This window comes from Anolis carolinensis, chromosome 5 (assembly GCF_035594765.1).
Source record: "Anolis carolinensis isolate JA03-04 chromosome 5, rAnoCar3.1.pri, whole genome shotgun sequence".
Lineage (NCBI taxonomy): Eukaryota > Metazoa > Chordata > Lepidosauria > Squamata > Dactyloidae > Anolis > Anolis carolinensis.
In genome coordinates, this window is record NC_085845.1 from 28,070,192 (window position 1) to 28,087,860 (window position 17,669).

Below are 17,669 nucleotides of genomic sequence, written 5' to 3' on the forward strand. Positions count from 1 at the left end.
TATATATCTGTGGAAAGTCTAGGGTGAGAGAGGTCAGTGTGAATGTGTAGTTAATCACTTAAATTAGCATTGAAAAGCTTATCTGCTGTCTTCTTCCTGCCTCTGGGGCATCCTTTGTTTAGAGTCGTTAACTGCCCTTGGTTGATTCATGTCTGGAAACCCTCTGTTTTCAGAGTATTGCTTTTTATTTACTGTTCTGATTTTTGAGTTTTGTAATACTGGTAGCCAGATTTTGTTCATTTTCATGGTTTCTTCCTTTCTGTTGAAGTTGTCCACATGCTTGTGGATTTCAATGGCTTCTCTGTGTAGTCTGACATGATAGTTGTTAGAATGGTCCAGCATTTTTGTGTTCTCAAATAGTATTCTGTGTCCAGGCTGGTTCATCAAATGCTCTGCTATGGCTGATTTCTCTGGTTGAATTAGTCTGCAGTGCCTTTCATGTTCTTTGACTCTTGTTTGGGCGCTGCGTTTGGTGGTCCCTATGTAGACTTGTCCACAGCTGCATGGTATCCGGTAGACTCCTGCAGAAGAGAGAGGATCCCTCTTGTCCTTCGCTGACCGTAGCATTTGTTGGATTTTCTTCGTGGGTTTGTAGATAGTTTGTAGGTTGTGCTTCTTCATCAGCTTCCCTATGCGGTCAGTAGTTCCCTTGATGTATGGTAAGTACACCTTTCCTCTGGGTGGATCTTTGTCTTGACAAATGCTACGGTCAGCGACAAATGCAACAAATGCTACGGTCAGCGAAGGACAAGAGGGATCCTCTCCCTTCTGCAGGAGTCTACCGGATACCATGCAGCTGTGGACAAGTCTACATAGGGACCACCAAACGCAGCGCCCAAACAAGAGTCAAAGAACATGAAAGGCACTGCAGACTAATTCAACCAGAGAAATCAGCCATAGCAGAGCATTTGATGAACCAGCCTGGACACAGAATACTATTTGAGAACACAAAAATGCTGGACCATTCTAACAACTATCATGTCAGACTACACAGAGAAGCCATTGAAATCCACAAGCATGTGGACAACTTCAACAGAAAGGAAGAAACCATGAAAATGAACAAAATCTGGCTACCAGTATTACAAAACTCAAAAATCAGAACAGTAAATAAAAAGCAATACTCTGAAAACAGAGGGTTTCCAGACATGAATCAACCAAGGGCAGTTAACGACTCTAAACAAAGGATGCCCCAGAGGCAGGAAGAAGACAGCAGATAAGCTTTTCAATGCTAATTTAAGTGATTAACTACACATTCACACTGACCTCTCTCACCCTAGACTTTCCACAGATATATATTAACCTCTTTGCTTAGTTTTCTCCATACCTCACAACCTCTGAGGATGCCTGCCATAGATGTGGGCGAAACGTCAGGAGAGAATGCTTCTGGAACATGGCCACACAGCCCGAAAGACATACAACAACCCTGTGATCCCGGCCATGAAAGCCTTCGACAACACACTTAACAAGTTACTCTTTTTCACAGTGCAATCTTCTATTTTCTACTTTTCAGATTGATTACACAGTATTCAATTTCCCTTCTTGTTTGTCTTTACACTAAGTATATAGAGCCCCAATTTGGACTATGTACCAAACTGTTCAGAGGGAAACACTTAATCCTTCCATTTCCAGCACCTTCCCTCATAGCACAGCAGTATGTGTCTGTTTTTAAAGTCTTGATCATCAATGGAAGGCTGTTTGTTTTTGTTTTAAAAAACGTGTTGTGTAAGGATAGGGGACTGATTGCATATTTCTTTATGACTTTTACCATTATTAGTATAAGTATACATTGAGCATCCTTTGTCCAAAGTGTTTTGGATTTGCATTTTATTTATTTATTTGAATTTTCTAATATTTGCATATATAAAAATAAGGTAACTTGGATATCTATCTATCTTGCCATTTCACAGAACCTTGCATCATTCTCGATCCTTTCTCTCCAGCCTTGCATCTCATTCATTCACTATTTATGTTGTGTACAAGTTGGGAACCTTGAGAAAGAGAGAGAGACTATGGATTTACGAGGCTGAGGACATACGAGACTTGATATTTGAGTAGGAAGGCAATACAGTACTGTGCAGGAGATCTCTGGTAAGCCTACCAACTTCTGGCTATCACCTTGCAAATGATGCAGGAGCATCACAACCTCCACCACAAAGACAGAAGCAGAAAGCTGGCCACACAAAAAAAATCAGATTTTGGATCATTTAGGATTTCCAGATTAGGGGTACTCAACCTATACATGTATTCCATGAGATTGTTTTATGACTATTACTTTTATCAACATATCACACAATACTAAGTTGCCTACATAAAGGACAAAGGAAACTTCGATACAAGAAGAGTACACATAATAGCAAGCATATGCTCTTGGTAACCTAAAAAAGGGACAGGAAATAGTCACACATATTGCTCAGATATTACAGAGGGCACTAAATAGAACCAATGTAGAACACTGGTATAAAACATATTCACAAGCTAGTAATAAAGAGTCAGTATGTTGTAGATGTAGTCATAGTTTGGGTGTTAGACAGGAATACTGGAAGGCCAGAATTTGAATCCCCATTTGGCCATGGAAACTCACTGGGTGACCTTGGGCAGGTCACACTGTCTCAGATTCAGAAGATATGCGTGTTAAAATGACAGTGTAATAATCTAAATCATTGTCACAAAGGTGACACCATGACCTACCTTTAATTTCTCCAGCACGAGCTTTTTTGTAGAGGCCTTTCACATCTCTCTGCTCACAAACATACAATGGAGCATCCACAAATACTTCAAAGAAAGGCAGACTGGCCACTTCATGAATCTGCCTAGCATTGTTACGGTCCTGAAAAGCAATAAAGACTAAGAAAAGTGATAGAAATAAAGTTCTACAGCACACAACATAGCCAACATAGCATATCCTATACTTTCACAGGGATAAGAGGCACAAGACCTCTCCAGAAGAAGAAACACAAAGAAATAAAACGGTAATCTTTTTAATTGAGAAAATAATCTCTAGGTCCTCCAGGGAAAAACTATGGTCAATGTCTGCAGAAGGTGACCATAGATATGCAATGGGGGACCTAGAGATTCCTACAGATGATATATTAAAGAATCCATGGATAATCAAATCTGCAAAAGTTAATCTTGCAAATGCAGAGGGAAGTCTGCATTCTCAATTAAATCATTATTCAAAATTATTTTTCACTGATCTCAATCCTAAGAAGTATTTTAGGAGTTTTTCTTTCACAATATGTAAAGTTATAAGGGAGCCTGCTTGTTTTGACCATGACTTACATATATAAGAGAGATTTTAATACAGCAACATTCTAGTTTTCCACAGAATTACTTAATTTAATGGTTATTTCAGCTTTGAGTTATTTTACTACCCTTTTTTTTACAAAACAATAATCCAGGATTCCAGAGAATCTTGGTTTCGTATCCATGAGCTGCACACTTTTGCATGCTGTACAATTGCTCCTGGTTGCTATGTCCTGCCAGAATGAGTTGCTTCAAGAAGTTATCTACAAGAAATGATACACATTCACACAACCCATTTCATAGTCTTCCATATCAATATCTGATACAATGGTGTCAAACCAAATATTCTGATGCGCACAATGGCTTCTCCAGATCATGGCAAACATTTGTTCATTGTTTCATACAAACAATCAAACGAAGTCACATTTTGACCATATACATACAAATGTCAATGGCACTCAATATTATAAACTATTCCTATAGGAAGCTTACCTGGGCATAAGGAGAAATAAAGCTAGTGATGCAAACTAAGCCAGCATCGGCAAACAACTTGGCAACTTCAGCAATTCGACGGACATTCTCTTCCCTGTCTTCTGGGGAGAAGCCTAGGTTTTTATTGAGGCCTTGTCTGATGTTGTCACCATCCAAGGTATAACATGGGATGCCATGACACACTAAGTACTCCTCCAGTGCCATGCTGACTGTGGTCTTCCCAGCTCCAGACAGCCCTAAATTAATCCAAAACAAAAGCAAACATAGAACCCATATTCCTTAGATACCATAATTGATATTTTTAACCCAACTGTCAGAAGATAGTAGGGACTAAATAGGCACAGATCCCATCTGATTTTGAAGACTAAGAAGAGTCAAGCTTGGTTAGTACTTACTACATGGGAAACCACCAAAGAATACAAGGAGAATACAAGAATACAAGGTTATAGGTGGTTTGCAATGGCAAACCTACCTATAACCATTAATTACCTAGGAAAATCCTAACAAAAAGGAGCATGGGGTCAACATAAGGAGATAGGTGACTTGAAGACACTCTCACACACATATAAACACACACCAGTGCGTGCAATTAATTTCACAAGTCTAGTGATACAGTTTATAAAACAACAGATGCACTAGCAATTTAAAGTCATGAAAGCTTCCTTGCCTTATCATATTTAGGAAAACAGGTGCATCATCTTAATAAAGTACATGTTAATGACACTTATACCCTTAGGATTGAAGCCTGAACCGTATTGTTTCTATAGATTTCCTATATGCTTGCACTTCTTCTAAAATGTCTCAAATTTAATACTGAGAATGTATTTTTTATAAACCAGATTTATTCCTCTGTAGTAACCTTAAAAGATAATTTTGTACTCTCTCTAACTACTTAATTTATTTATTTACAGCATTTATATTCCGCCCTTCTCACCCCGAAGGGGACTCGGGGCGGATCACATTACACACATCAGGCAAACATTCAATGCCTTTTTAACATAGGACAAAGACAAACAACAAACATAGCTCCCAGCAGGCCTCGAACTTATGACCTCCTGGTCAGTGATTCATTGCTCTCCCGTCTGCGCCACAGCCTCAGGCGCAGATAATATTTTACTCACTAGGTGTCTGACTCTAGGGTTTGGTGCTCATCTCCATTTCTAAGCTGAAGAGCCGGCGTTGTCCATAGACACCACCAAGGTGATGTAGCCAGCATGACTGTATGGAGCACCATTACCTTTCCACTTGAGCAATACCTACTGATCTACTTACATTTGCATGTTTTCGAACTGCTAGGTTGGCAGAAGCTGGGGCTAACAGCAGGAGCTCATCTCGCTCCCCAGATTCGAACCACTGACCTTTCAGACAGCAAGTTCAGCAGCTCAACAGTTTAACCTGCTGCGACAACGGGTTACTCACTAAATCAGTGAAAATTCTACTCTGTGTATATAGAGCACAGAAAATTAATTTTAAAAAGTAATATATTCATATTGTGTTTGAAAAGTAATCCCCAGCAGTTACCATTGAAATTGTACCATGTTAATTTGCTTAATTACTTTTCTATTATTTTCTTTATGATTTTCTCTTTTTTTTATCACAATGTATTTGAAAGAACCCTTTTAAAAACCAGAAATAGTTACCATAAGTTGGAAACAACACGAAGCATCAACATTCATACAGCTTGAAAATCTCTTATTCAGAAATCTGAAATGCTCCAAAATCCAAAATTATCAATATTGGAAAGTATTGCTAAGATAGTGACACATTTGCTTTCTGATGATTCAATGTACATAAACCTTTCATCAGGCTGAAAAATGTTAAAATGAATGAATGAATGAATGAATGAGACTTTATTTCTATCCTGCCCTATCTCCCCATTGGGGACTCAGAGTGGCTTACGACATTTGGAGAGGCAAACATTAAATGCCGTATAAAATATAAAACATTTTATAAAATTACTATCAAGATATGGGTATGATGTAGGTGTATATGAAACATAAGTTAATTTTGTGTTTAGACTTGGGTCACATCGCCAAGACCTCTCGTTATGTATATGCAGATATTCCAAAATTTAGAAAAATCCCAAATGCAAAACACTTCTGGTCACAAGTATTTTAGATAAGGGCTACTCAATGTTACTATCATTGTTTGTTTACCCTAACCTATTTTCTGTGTAGCCAACTTTGTTGGTGAACAGAATAATTTATTTAGATGTAATTAAAACTTTTGGCCATTTATTACAATTTCACAAACAAGTGTGCAACAAGTATAAAAATCGTGCATCAATACAAGGCTGCCAAGATGAAAAGCTTTTTGGGCTCCTGAGAGATCTTTAGGCAACTCTTTGGATATTTAGGCATTTGATATCTCTCCATACTATCACCATTTTAAAATGTCAAAGAGAAAACGGAGTCATGAAAAATTAAAGAGAGTGGACTTGGCAGCAGTGAAATTTTACCTGTTAGCCAGACTGTGCAGCCCCGAAAGCCACTTCTGGTCCCCACTACCTGGCCCCTCTTATTTCGACTGACATGATGGGCTTGATAGGTGACATTGGTAGCTCTTTGCATCCCCTAAAAATGATTGAGAAAGGAACTTTTAATTTTGGTCAAACTCACTTAACAAAACCAGTCAGCTGTAGATCAGGAATAAAAATTGGAATACGCACGTGAACAGGATAATCTGCTATAGAAGCATGCGAAAGTTAAACAAACTAACAATGCAATCATAATTAACTTGAACTGATATTCAATGACATAGCTGTATTAGTCTGGAATATCAATATGCAAAAGGATCTTGTAGCACCTTAGAGACTGAGAAAATGAAGTTGATAGCACAAGCTTTCATAGACTAAGTCTATTTCTACAGATGTGTGAAATGAAGTCACTCCATGTATCTGAAGAAACAGACTAAGAGTTCATCCACACTGTAGAATTAATGCAATTTGACACTACTTTAGCTTTCATGCTCAGTATTATGGAATTTTGGAGTTAGTAGTCTGGTGGGACAGTAGCACTCTTTAGCTAAAGATCTTTTAAAACCCCAACTCCCATGTTTTAGAATTTTAAGCCGTTATCATTTAATAAGAGGCCAGTATTTATAATATTTACATGCTAACAATTGAGTTTTTTTAATAATATAGTTTCAGGCTGTATTTGTTTTTTAAAACACAAAATATGAAGTAGCAGGGGAGAAAAATTAATTTCTTTTTAAGTCCATCCAGCCTTCTACTACATGTCTGTCCTAGTTAGCACATCCACCAAGATTTTTCTACTGATCTAAAATTCTACTATTCATTCAGTATGTGAAGGCGTGAACAACTGAGTCAGATAAGCAACATTCAAACTGGCAACCTTCAGGTCAGCAACCCAACCTTCAAGTCAGCAGTCCTGCCGGCACAAGGGTTTAGCCACTGGGGGCTCCGCATGCAGATTAAAAGCAGTATCTTGAGCAGTTCATTTTTGCTCAGCCTTCTCATGCACAATCTCCAGTCAGAAATATACAAACCTCCAGAAAAATAAGATAGAGACCGGCTTTCCCCAACCTAGTACTAATCAGAGGTTCTGAATTATGCTATTATCATCTCCAGCCAGCAGGAGAGGGCACTCAAATTAAAAGCAAAGTACACAAAGTACTTTGCAGGCTCCTATTTCACCCCATTTTTTCCAAAGACTGCAAGTTCTTAATATTTCAATGCACAAAGACACCAACAGTATATTAGTTTGCAGAGGGTAATTTCACAATAATGTGAACAGAAAGCATTGAGTCTAAGCTACATATTACATCTGTTCATTGTAAAGTCGAAGGTTTCCAATCTAATTCTCTGCTCAGAATGAAAAATCCCAGTAACTCCTGAGAAAAGCCTATCCTGTTACATTTTCATCTTACCCTTCACCAAGTAAGATCATGGCATGTACTTTTTAAGCTCCTTCTTCAATTGTTCAGCTATACCGCATGAAGTCATATACTGGATAATGTCAAAGAACAATGAGTTCCTCTGTATTTTCGCAACACCAATTTTCAGCATTTTCTGAGAGCCACAGACATGATGTTGTGGCCACCAAATTGATAACTAGAAATGATACCATGTCACTTGTGATTACCTTTGAGGTGGGAGAGGATTCCTTCCTGTTTCAGCATGGGGACTGCCACTGAACAGCATTTTTTGTAACTTTTTGGTGATATTAAAGTAGCCCCCCCCCCCCATTTTTTAACCCTTCTTACTCCTGATATAGAAACTCAGGGCTGCTAGCCATAAATACAACACCAAACAAATTAAAATATGAAAATGCATTAAAATATGAGTATTAATTTTTTTGTTTTATTGAACCATTAAACATATGAAAATTATGATACATTAAACACTACACAACCAAAATCTGCAGAAAATAAGGCTGAGAGGAATCATATTGCTATGTTTAAGTACCCGAAAGGCTGTTGTAAGGGAGCAGGCTTGTTTTCTGCTGCCCTGGAGACTAGGGCCCAGAGCAATGGGTTCAAATTACAACAAAAGAGATTCCACCTGAACATAAAGAAGAACTTCCTAACTGTGAGAGCTGTTCGGCAGTGGAACTCTCTACCCCGGATTGTGGTGGAGGCTCCTTCTTTGGAGGCTTTAAGCAGAGGCTGGACGGCCATCTGTCAGGAGTGCTTTGTACATTTCCTGCATGGCAGGGGGTTGACTGGAAGGCCCATGTGGTCTATTTCAACTATTATTATTATATGATTCTATTATTAAAAGAGGGGTTGGAGGTTTAATGGGAGCATTTGAGTCTCCTTGAAAGAAAATAGATTACAGATAATATTAATTAAAATATTGAGAGCTCCTCTGAATTTCCCTTCCAGATCGATATGCAGCTTAGAGACCACATCATTCCCACCCTTGTTCTATAATACTCTTAATTTTAGACACGTGTCTCTCCAATAGGCATGTTCTTCAAATGTTTTACTCTCCTCCTTGGAAAATTATTCCAGCCATTTATCATTCTGTTTGCCATTTTCCCCCACTTTTTCCAGCAACATCTGCAATACAGCCAGCCTCCATATCTACAGATTTTGTATCCACGGATTGAAACATCCAGAGCTTGAAAATATATTTTATTTTATTTCATTTTAAAAGCTAACTTGATTTTGCCACTGCCATGATAATGATAGGGGGCCACAGTGGTGCACTGTGCTGTGGGATGGGGTGAGCTCCTGCTTTTAGCTCTAGCTCCTGCCAACCTAGCAGTTCAAAAACATTCAAATGTGAGTAGATCAATAGGTACCGCCTCAGTGGGAAGGCAAAAAGACGCTCCAGGCAGTCATGCCGGCCACACAACCAGGAGGTGTTTATGGACAACGCAGGCACCTTGGCTTGGAAATGGAGATGAGCACCTCCCTCAGAGCCAAAAATGAGCACAACCTCCAGAGTCAGAAATGAAAGGCGAAGCCTTTGCCTTTGTCTGTGTATTTGTGTTTCATTGTATTAAAGCACTGACTGTTTCCCTATGCTGCCATTCACTCTGAGTCCCCTCAGGGAAAAGGACAAAATATAATTAAATTATTATGATTATGATTATGATTATGATTATTATTATTATTATTATTATCTTAGTAGAGTATTGTAAATAATGTGATCTGAGTATCCAGATTTTTGGTATCCACGATAGGTCCTAGAAACCAACCCCAGCAGATATCAAGGACACATTGTACCTTCTTTGAGGTACCCAAGAAAACCCAACCTGAAGTCAAAACCAATACAGGCTTACAACTCAGACATCTATACACACAACCCACCTAATACAATGGCAATCTTGCCCACAAACAGTATCTTACCAGAATATGTGACTTCAATAATGTAACTCAACATCTACAGTATTTTTGGCACAACAACATTGTTACAGAACGTTATGATCAATATAGTAACAAGAACAATAAACATATAATCTCAAATTTTAGCTTTCCCATACTGAAGAAATTATTGTGATTGCCAGCCAAGGTATTACATTTCAGAAGACTGAACTATTCATTTATAAAGAAGTTGGAGAAACTCCAGAAAATCCACAGCTATGCCCGAGTCTTGACTTCAGAGAACATTTATCTGTGTGACAAGCAGCACAAACAATTAGTTCTTTCTAATCTAACCACCTACTTGAAAACAAACTTCTTTGTTCACAAGGAACAAGGTGCAACAACAAACGTTTTCATGTTACTTAGGCTACACTGCAATATAATTCAGTTTCGCAATGCAGTTTAATAGGATTGAACTGGATTATATAAATCCACTCTGTCATATAATAAAGTTCAGTGAGGGAAAACTGCATTCTGAAATTGCATTATATGCTAGTGTAGATGGGGCCTTAGAGAGGAGCAAAGCATTAAAATATATTTCACTCACTATAGATAAACAAGAAATCAGCCTTACAGAATAAAAGTTCATAAAACCAGAAGAAGAAAAATCAATGGATTTTGAAAAATGATACAATACTATGATATTGAAATGTACAATGTGAGCAAATTAAAGCTTTGGATGAATTTAAAGATGAATTTATAGTATCAAATACTGGATTAAAGCGTCAGATGAATTTGGCCAATATATATTAGTTTTGAAACACATTAAATTAGTTAAATTTTGCCTTTACGCAGCATTACATTTGTTCATAACTTACGATGTTCCTAATTTTCTAACAATTTGACATAAAGATTGAGAAAGGAAAACTTATACTACGTGTTTCAGACAGATTCCTGAAAACCTAATACAGACTGGAATACTGATCCAGAATCCAAGAAATATGAGACTTTCTTATTATTATTGCACTGTGATTCTACTTTCGCAGTGCTGGTTCCATCCTATGGATCCCTAGGATTTGTAGTTTATAGAGGGGTATGAAAATTCTCAGAGGTCTAGTGTCTCATTAAAAAAAACATAATTCATGATTCCACAAGACGTAACCATGAAAGCAGAAGTGGAATCATACTTATTTATTGTGTCAGAAGCAAACCGAAGGTACAGCTGTAATGTATTTTAAAACACAAAGTTAAAAACTTGGCATTCTACTATATGTCCTTTGACCAGTAGCTGGCCACTTGGAGTCCCTCTGGTGATGCTATAAGAAGGTCCTCCACAAAATCGAGAAGTACAAAATAAAACCTTAGAGACCGAAGGAATAAAATAGAGGGGGGAAAAAAATAATAATAATAAAATGGCTTACAGACTGCGAAGTGAGAAAGACACAAAGGACTCAAAAACTATGCAGAAAAGAGCCTCAATTTCGGAAGAAGTTCAGGTTAAAGATATGACAGAAATGATCCTCAAAGAACTTTATAGAATGCAGGAGAAGCAAGATGCGTACCAAAAACTGGCACAGGAACAAATGGCAGAGTTTAAAAAAGAAATTAAAAATGAATTGAAGGGAATGAAACATGATATAGGAACTTTAAGTCAAGAACTAAAAGAATTAAAAAATGACAAAGCGGAATTAAGAAACCTTCACGGGAAACTACAAAGAGAAGTTCAAATCTTAGAGCAGAAATCCAACAAAATAGAAGCTAAACAAGAAGTATTAGAAGCAAAAGAACTTGAATACCAACTCAGACTTCGTAATGTTTGGGAAGAACCAAGAGAAAACATAAGGATGGTGGTGATAGAAATTCTAGCGAATCTACTTCAAAGCTCAAAAGAGGACACAGAAGGTAGAATAGATCGAGTATACAGAATTAATACTAATTACGCCAAAAGAAACAAAACAGCAAGGGATGTAATAGTAAACTTTACGAAGAAAATCTACAGAGATGAGATTCTAAAACTGAACAGTGAAAACTCCATCACATATAAGGAGAAAAAAGTGATAATACTGAAAGAAATCCCAATGGATACAATAAACAAGAGAAGGAAATATCTCTTTTTGGCAGATGAACTGAAAAGACATAACTTAAGGTTCCGCTGGGAGAAAGAAGGACTAATGACGACATATAGAGGAGAGAAACACTGGATAACATCAGAGGGAAAGGCACAAAACTTCTACAGAAAGATTAAAAAGGAGATGGAAGAAGAAGAGGAATTTGATAATACGGACAGAACAACGGGAAAAAAATCCAGACAGAAACAATACGTAACATCCCAGGGAAGAAAGAAAGCAGACAGAGAACAACAGGCAAGAGAAGAGCACTCAATAGATGACAACAAAACAGAAGAGGAAGGCGAATCGGAAGGAGAGGTGGAAGAGAGCTCATTAAACCATTCAGAGGAAGATGGGAGAGATCCCAAGGATAAAGAAGAAGACCAGATATGAGTAGAAAACTAAAAATATATAGTAACAATGTCAACGGAATAAATGAACCCCAGAAAAGGAATAAAATACTTAATAAATTTAAAAAATTGGAATATGATATAATTTCGCTACAAGAAGTCCATATTAAACAAGGTCACGCTAAACTGTTAACACAACCAAAATTAGGCCAAGAATTCCATTCGTTAGATTCTCAAAAAAAAAGAGGAGTAGTAACTTATATTAGCCCTAACATTTCAGCTGAGTTAAGCTTTAAAGATAATGAAGGTAGAATATTAGGGGTAATGATAAAGCTAGAAAATTTAAAAATTTTGATATGCAACATCTACGCCCCAAACGACTCGAAATCAAAATTTGTGAAAAAACTCAAAGAATTCTGGAGGGAAAAGGAATTTGATGGGATTATCCTGATGGGCGACTTCAATGGGGTTCTAAATAATGAAATAGATAAAAACCCTGGCAAAATTAGAGGGAACAGGAAAAATAAAGAAACAATTTCTAGAGAATTTAAAAGGTTAAAAGAGGAATATAATTTGATAGACATATGGAGATCACAACATGAAAAAGATAGAGATTTTACCTTCTTTTCTGCCAGACACAAAAGCTGGTCCCGCATAGACATGATTTGGATATCTAGATCGCTAAGTACTAAGGTCACAAAATCAAAGATCCTACCAATGTTAGATTCAGACCATTGCCCAACTGAGATAATACTAAATCAAAAAAGAGGTAGATGGAGATGGAGGTTAGATGAAAACTTACTAAAAAGAGAAGAGGATATAGAAAAAAATAGGAAACTAATAGAAGAATTTTTTACGATTAATAATAGCCAAGGAATCTCACCCACAATAGTATGGGAAGCAAGTAAAGCTACTATGAGGGGTTATTTTTTACAACAAAGCATTCAAAAAAAGAGGAAAAGTTCGGAACAAATAAACCAGGCAATTGAAAAAATAATAGAAACAGAAAACAAACTAAAAAAGAATCCTAAGAATAATAAACTTTTGCAGGAACTGATAATGAGACAAAGAAACAGAGAATACTTGGAATTAGAACAAAGGGCGAAACAATTAAAGTATATAAAACAAAACCATTTTGAGAATGCGAATAAACCGGGACGCTGGTTATCAAGGAGGTTAAGGAGAAAAAGAGAAGCAACTTTTATAAATAGAATAAAAATTGGGGAGAAATATTTCTATACAGACAAAGATACATTAGATCAGTTTCATAAATTTTATAGCAAATTATATGAGAGGGATAACATAGAAGAAGAAACGATTACAAGGTACTTAGGAAAATTGAAATTAGAAAGGTTAACACCAGAGGAAAGAGAACTCTTAAATAAGGAGATATCAATAAAAGAAATAGAAGAAGCAATCAGAAAAATAGACGGATCAAAAGCCCCAGGACCGGATGGCTTAACCGCAATATATTATAAGACTTTTAAAAAAGAATTAGCCCCACAACTCCAAAAGGTTATGAATATAATTAGAAATCAAAAGAAAATGCCAGACACATGGAAAGAAGCCACGATCACTGTAATACACAAAGAAAATAATGATCCAGAAGAAGTCAAAAATTATAGGCCCATCTCGTTATTAAATATTGATTATAAAATTTTCTCAAATATTATAGCAGACAGATTAAAAAAGTTCTTAACAAATTGGATAAAAGACGACCAAGTTGGATTTCTCCCAAACAGACATATAAAGGATAATATTAGAATAGTTCTGGACCTCATAGAATACTATGAAGTTAATAATCAGAGGGAAATGATATTTTTAGCAATAGACGCCGAAAAGGCGTTTGATAGGGTGAATTGGAACTTTTTAAAACTCCTAGCGCAAGAATTGGACATGGGTTATTACTTTCAAAACATACTAGAAACTATATACCAAAATCAAACAGCTAAAATTATAATAAACGGCCAAGAAACAGCTCAAATCGAAATACAGAAAGGGACAAGACAAGGATGCCCCCTGTCTCCATTAATATTCATAATGACTCTAGAAATATTACTTAATAAGATTAGAGAAGACAAAGAATTACAGGGCACAGTAATCCAAGGGACACATTACAAAGTAAGAGCTTACGCAGATGATTTAATTTGTTTTATTGAAGATCCGGTAACAAAAGGAGAAAAATGGATTGAGACTATCAAGGAATATGGAGACCTAGCAGGATTTAAGATGAATATAAGTAAAACCAAAGCATTAGCAAAAAACATCCAAAAGAAAAAACAAGATAGGATAACAGAACAACTAGGGGTCCAAATAACACCAAAAATTAAATATTTAGGAATAAATATAACATCAAAAAATATACAGTTATTGAAAAATAATTACGAGAAAACATGGAACGAAGTAAAAAAAGAACTTGAGGTGTGGAAAAATCTAAAGCTATCATTACTAGGTAGGATGGCCACAATTAAAATGAACGTATTACCCAAAATGTTATTTCTATTCCAATGTCTCCCTATTTTAAGAAATCAGAAGAACTTCACAAACTGGAACAAAGATATAAGTAAATTTATTTGGAACGGAAGGAAACCTAGAATTAAAATAAAACATCTAACAGATGACAGGAGCAGGGGGGGGGGATTTTCGTTGCCCAATCTGAAATTATATTACGAAGCAAGTAATATATTATGGATAAAGGACTGGATACAACTAAAAAATAAGAAGATATTAAATTTAGAAGGTTTCGACCTGCGCACGGGATGGCATTCATACCTCTGGTATGACAAAATTAAAATAGAAAAAAACTTCTGCAATCATTTAATCAGATCGGCCCTATTAAAAACGTGGGACAAATATAAGAGAAGAATGTATAACAAAACACCAAGATGGTTATCACCCCTGGAGGTTGTGCAAAGAAGACTATTAGGCTGGGCAAATTGGCCGAAATATGAAGACTTAATTAGGAAACAGGGGGCAGATTACATATTAATCCCACAACAAGAAATAAAAATTAAATATCCAAACTTAAGCTGGCTACAATATGGTCAACTGAGGGAATCCTTTAAAAAAGACAAAATATTGGGATTTATGGAAAAGAATAATAGATGGGATAGAATCTTAGAAACCAAAGGAAAAGTAATATCGAAAGTCTATAAAGTTTTACTTGAATGGGACACAGAGACCGAAACAGTCAAAGAATGTATGACAAAATGGGCGAAAGATGTAGGGAGAGTGATATACATGAATGAATGGGAGGAAGGATGGAACAGGAAACTAAAATTAACATATTCATACGATTTAAAAGAAAATTGGATGAAGATGCTCTACAGGTGGCACATTACACCAAAAAAATTAGGCCTGATAAATAAAAACAGGAACACAAATTGTTGGAAATGTGGCGAGAAAGAGGGTACATACTTCCACATGTGGTGGAAATGTAGAAAAGCCAAAGAATTTTGGTCAAATATACACCAAAGTATAACAAAGATACTAGAAAAAAGACTTAAAAAACTTCCAGAAATATATTTATTAGGAATCACTGACTTCCCCCCAGGCTCAAACGAAGAAAAAATAATGACCTACTTGACAACAGCGGCTAGAATAATCTATGGAAGATACTGGAGACAGAAGGAAATCCCAAGCGTGACAGAATGGCTAACAAAAGTTGCGGAGATAAAAAACTCGGACAGGCTAACATTTTTAATAGCAAAACAACAGGGAAAACCTAGAAGAGAGACAAACTGGCAACAAGTGGATAATTACATAAACAGAAAGGAAAAAAGGAAAAATAAGAAAAAAGTATGAGATACTGTAATAAATAAATAAACAAACAAATAAATAAAATAAAATAATAAGAAAAACAACAAATTAATTAATAATTTAATAGGTAAAAAGAGACAATTAAGTAAGAACTCACCAATAATCCTAAGGAGCGTAAGAAGAAAAGAATGAAGACAAAGAAAGAAGAAGGAAACAAATGAAAGATCCTCATCGGGAAAGCTGGGATGTCCCAGATATTTTTTAAGTTAACTACTTTTTATATTTGATGCTGTGTTTTTTCTCTTTTTTTTTCTTTCTTTCTTTTCTTTAATACTTCTTTCTCCTTCTCTATTTCTCTTCCCCCCCACGTCTATCTCTTCCCCCTCCCACTACACCGCTCTACCGGCCTATTTCTATATATTTTAAAGTATTGTATGAAAATTTTCAATAAAGATTATTTAAAAAAAAAAATAGAAGGTCCTCCACAGCGCATGTGGCAGGGCTCAAGCCGCACTGTAGTAAGTAATCTGTGGTTTGCTCTTCTCCAGACTCACATGTTGTGGACTCCACTTTGTGGCCCCATTTTTTAAAGTTGGATCTGCATCTTGCAGTGTCAGAGCACAGTCTGTTCAGTGCCTTCCAAGTTGCCCAGTCTTCTATGTGCCCAGGAGGGAGTCTCTCATTTGGTATCAGCCATGGCTTGAGGTTCCGGATTTTAGCCTGCCACTTTTGGACTCTCACTTACTGAGGTGTTCCTGCGAGTATCTTTGTGGATCTTGGAAAACTATTTCTTGACTTATGGCATAATCGTGCCAGAGATGTCACTGCCTTAGTCCTTTCATTATTGGCTGCTGCTTCCCGGCGGATGTCAGGTCGTGCAATACTGGCTAAACAGTATATTTTCTCCAGTGGTGTGGGGCATAGATAACCTGTGATAATGCAGTATGTTTCATTAAGAGCCACATCTACTGTTTTAACGTGGTGAGATGTATTCCACACAGGGCACATGTATTCAGCAACTGTAGTGCAAGGGCAGATGTCTTTAGTGTGTCTGGTTATGATATAATATTATAGTGTGAAAGGGCTCCTGGTCCAGGAAAATGGAGAAGAAAAAAATTAAACCAAGGAACAACATACTCTTTAGTGATATTTAAAAACATCTTGGATAAAATAGAGCTGTGTAAAAAAAAAAAAAAGGAAAGCAGCCCCCAAAATGTATGGCTCAGAGAGAAATGAAATCTCTGAAAAACAGTTACAAATATGAATTAGATCTGTTCAAAAACATCTAATGGGGGGACATCTAACTAACTGTAAAAAAATAAATGAAGCAAAAAAGAAATCAATCTAAAAACAAACTTTGCTTACCCATGCACTTCAGAAAATGAACTAGGTTTCAGCATACACAAAACACTGACTACTTGTACATAAAAGAGAACTGAAGTCAGGGTGATGGACGTTAAAGAACAAAGCCTTTGCTCAAAGTTATGTTCCAAAAGTTCAAGGACAAGCAAAAATATAGTAACAAAATCCAGAACAAAACAACATTCAATATTAAATAAAAAAGAATGAAGAATCAGAACGCAAAGTTCTTATTTTCTGACACCCATATAAGACAATTTTGAATTTTGGAGTATATTAGATTTTAGAATTAGATGCTCAACCTGTAAACACTTAGTTAAAGTTAATTTTAAATTATCTAATTAACAAGTCTTTCATGGGATGATACAAATCAGACACTATCATTGTTATGTTGCTGCGATCATAATTTTAAAGAGCTAGTGTTAATTTTTGAATAAGTTTTAATGTTTTTATTGGAAAGTGTTTATAAAGGTTGTATATTACTGATGTCATGGCCTATGGCTAGTACAATAAACAATTCATTCATTCATTCATTCTTTTAAATTATCTAATTAACAAGTCTTTCATGTAGAGGTCAATTTACCTT

The 17,669-nt window shown here is 36.3% G+C and overlaps 1 protein-coding gene across 2 annotated transcripts in view; it reads right to left on the reverse strand.

The window, feature by feature from the left end:
• papss1 (3'-phosphoadenosine 5'-phosphosulfate synthase 1) overlaps nucleotides 1-17,669 on the reverse strand; it is a 65,715-nt gene that overhangs the window by 38,172 nt on the left and 9,874 nt on the right. For both annotated transcript variants that reach the window (XR_010006782.1, XM_062982801.1), the window contains exons 2-4: nucleotides 6,194-6,308; nucleotides 3,736-3,971; nucleotides 2,689-2,827 (exon numbers count right to left, since the gene is read on the reverse strand). Coding sequence is in view for 1 of the 2 variants with exons in the window: in XM_062982801.1 (XP_062838871.1) it covers nucleotides 2,689-2,827; nucleotides 3,736-3,971; nucleotides 6,194-6,308 (490 nt within the window). In the remaining variant the exon portion in view is untranslated. The remainder of the gene's footprint in view (nucleotides 1-2,688; nucleotides 2,828-3,735; nucleotides 3,972-6,193; nucleotides 6,309-17,669) is intronic.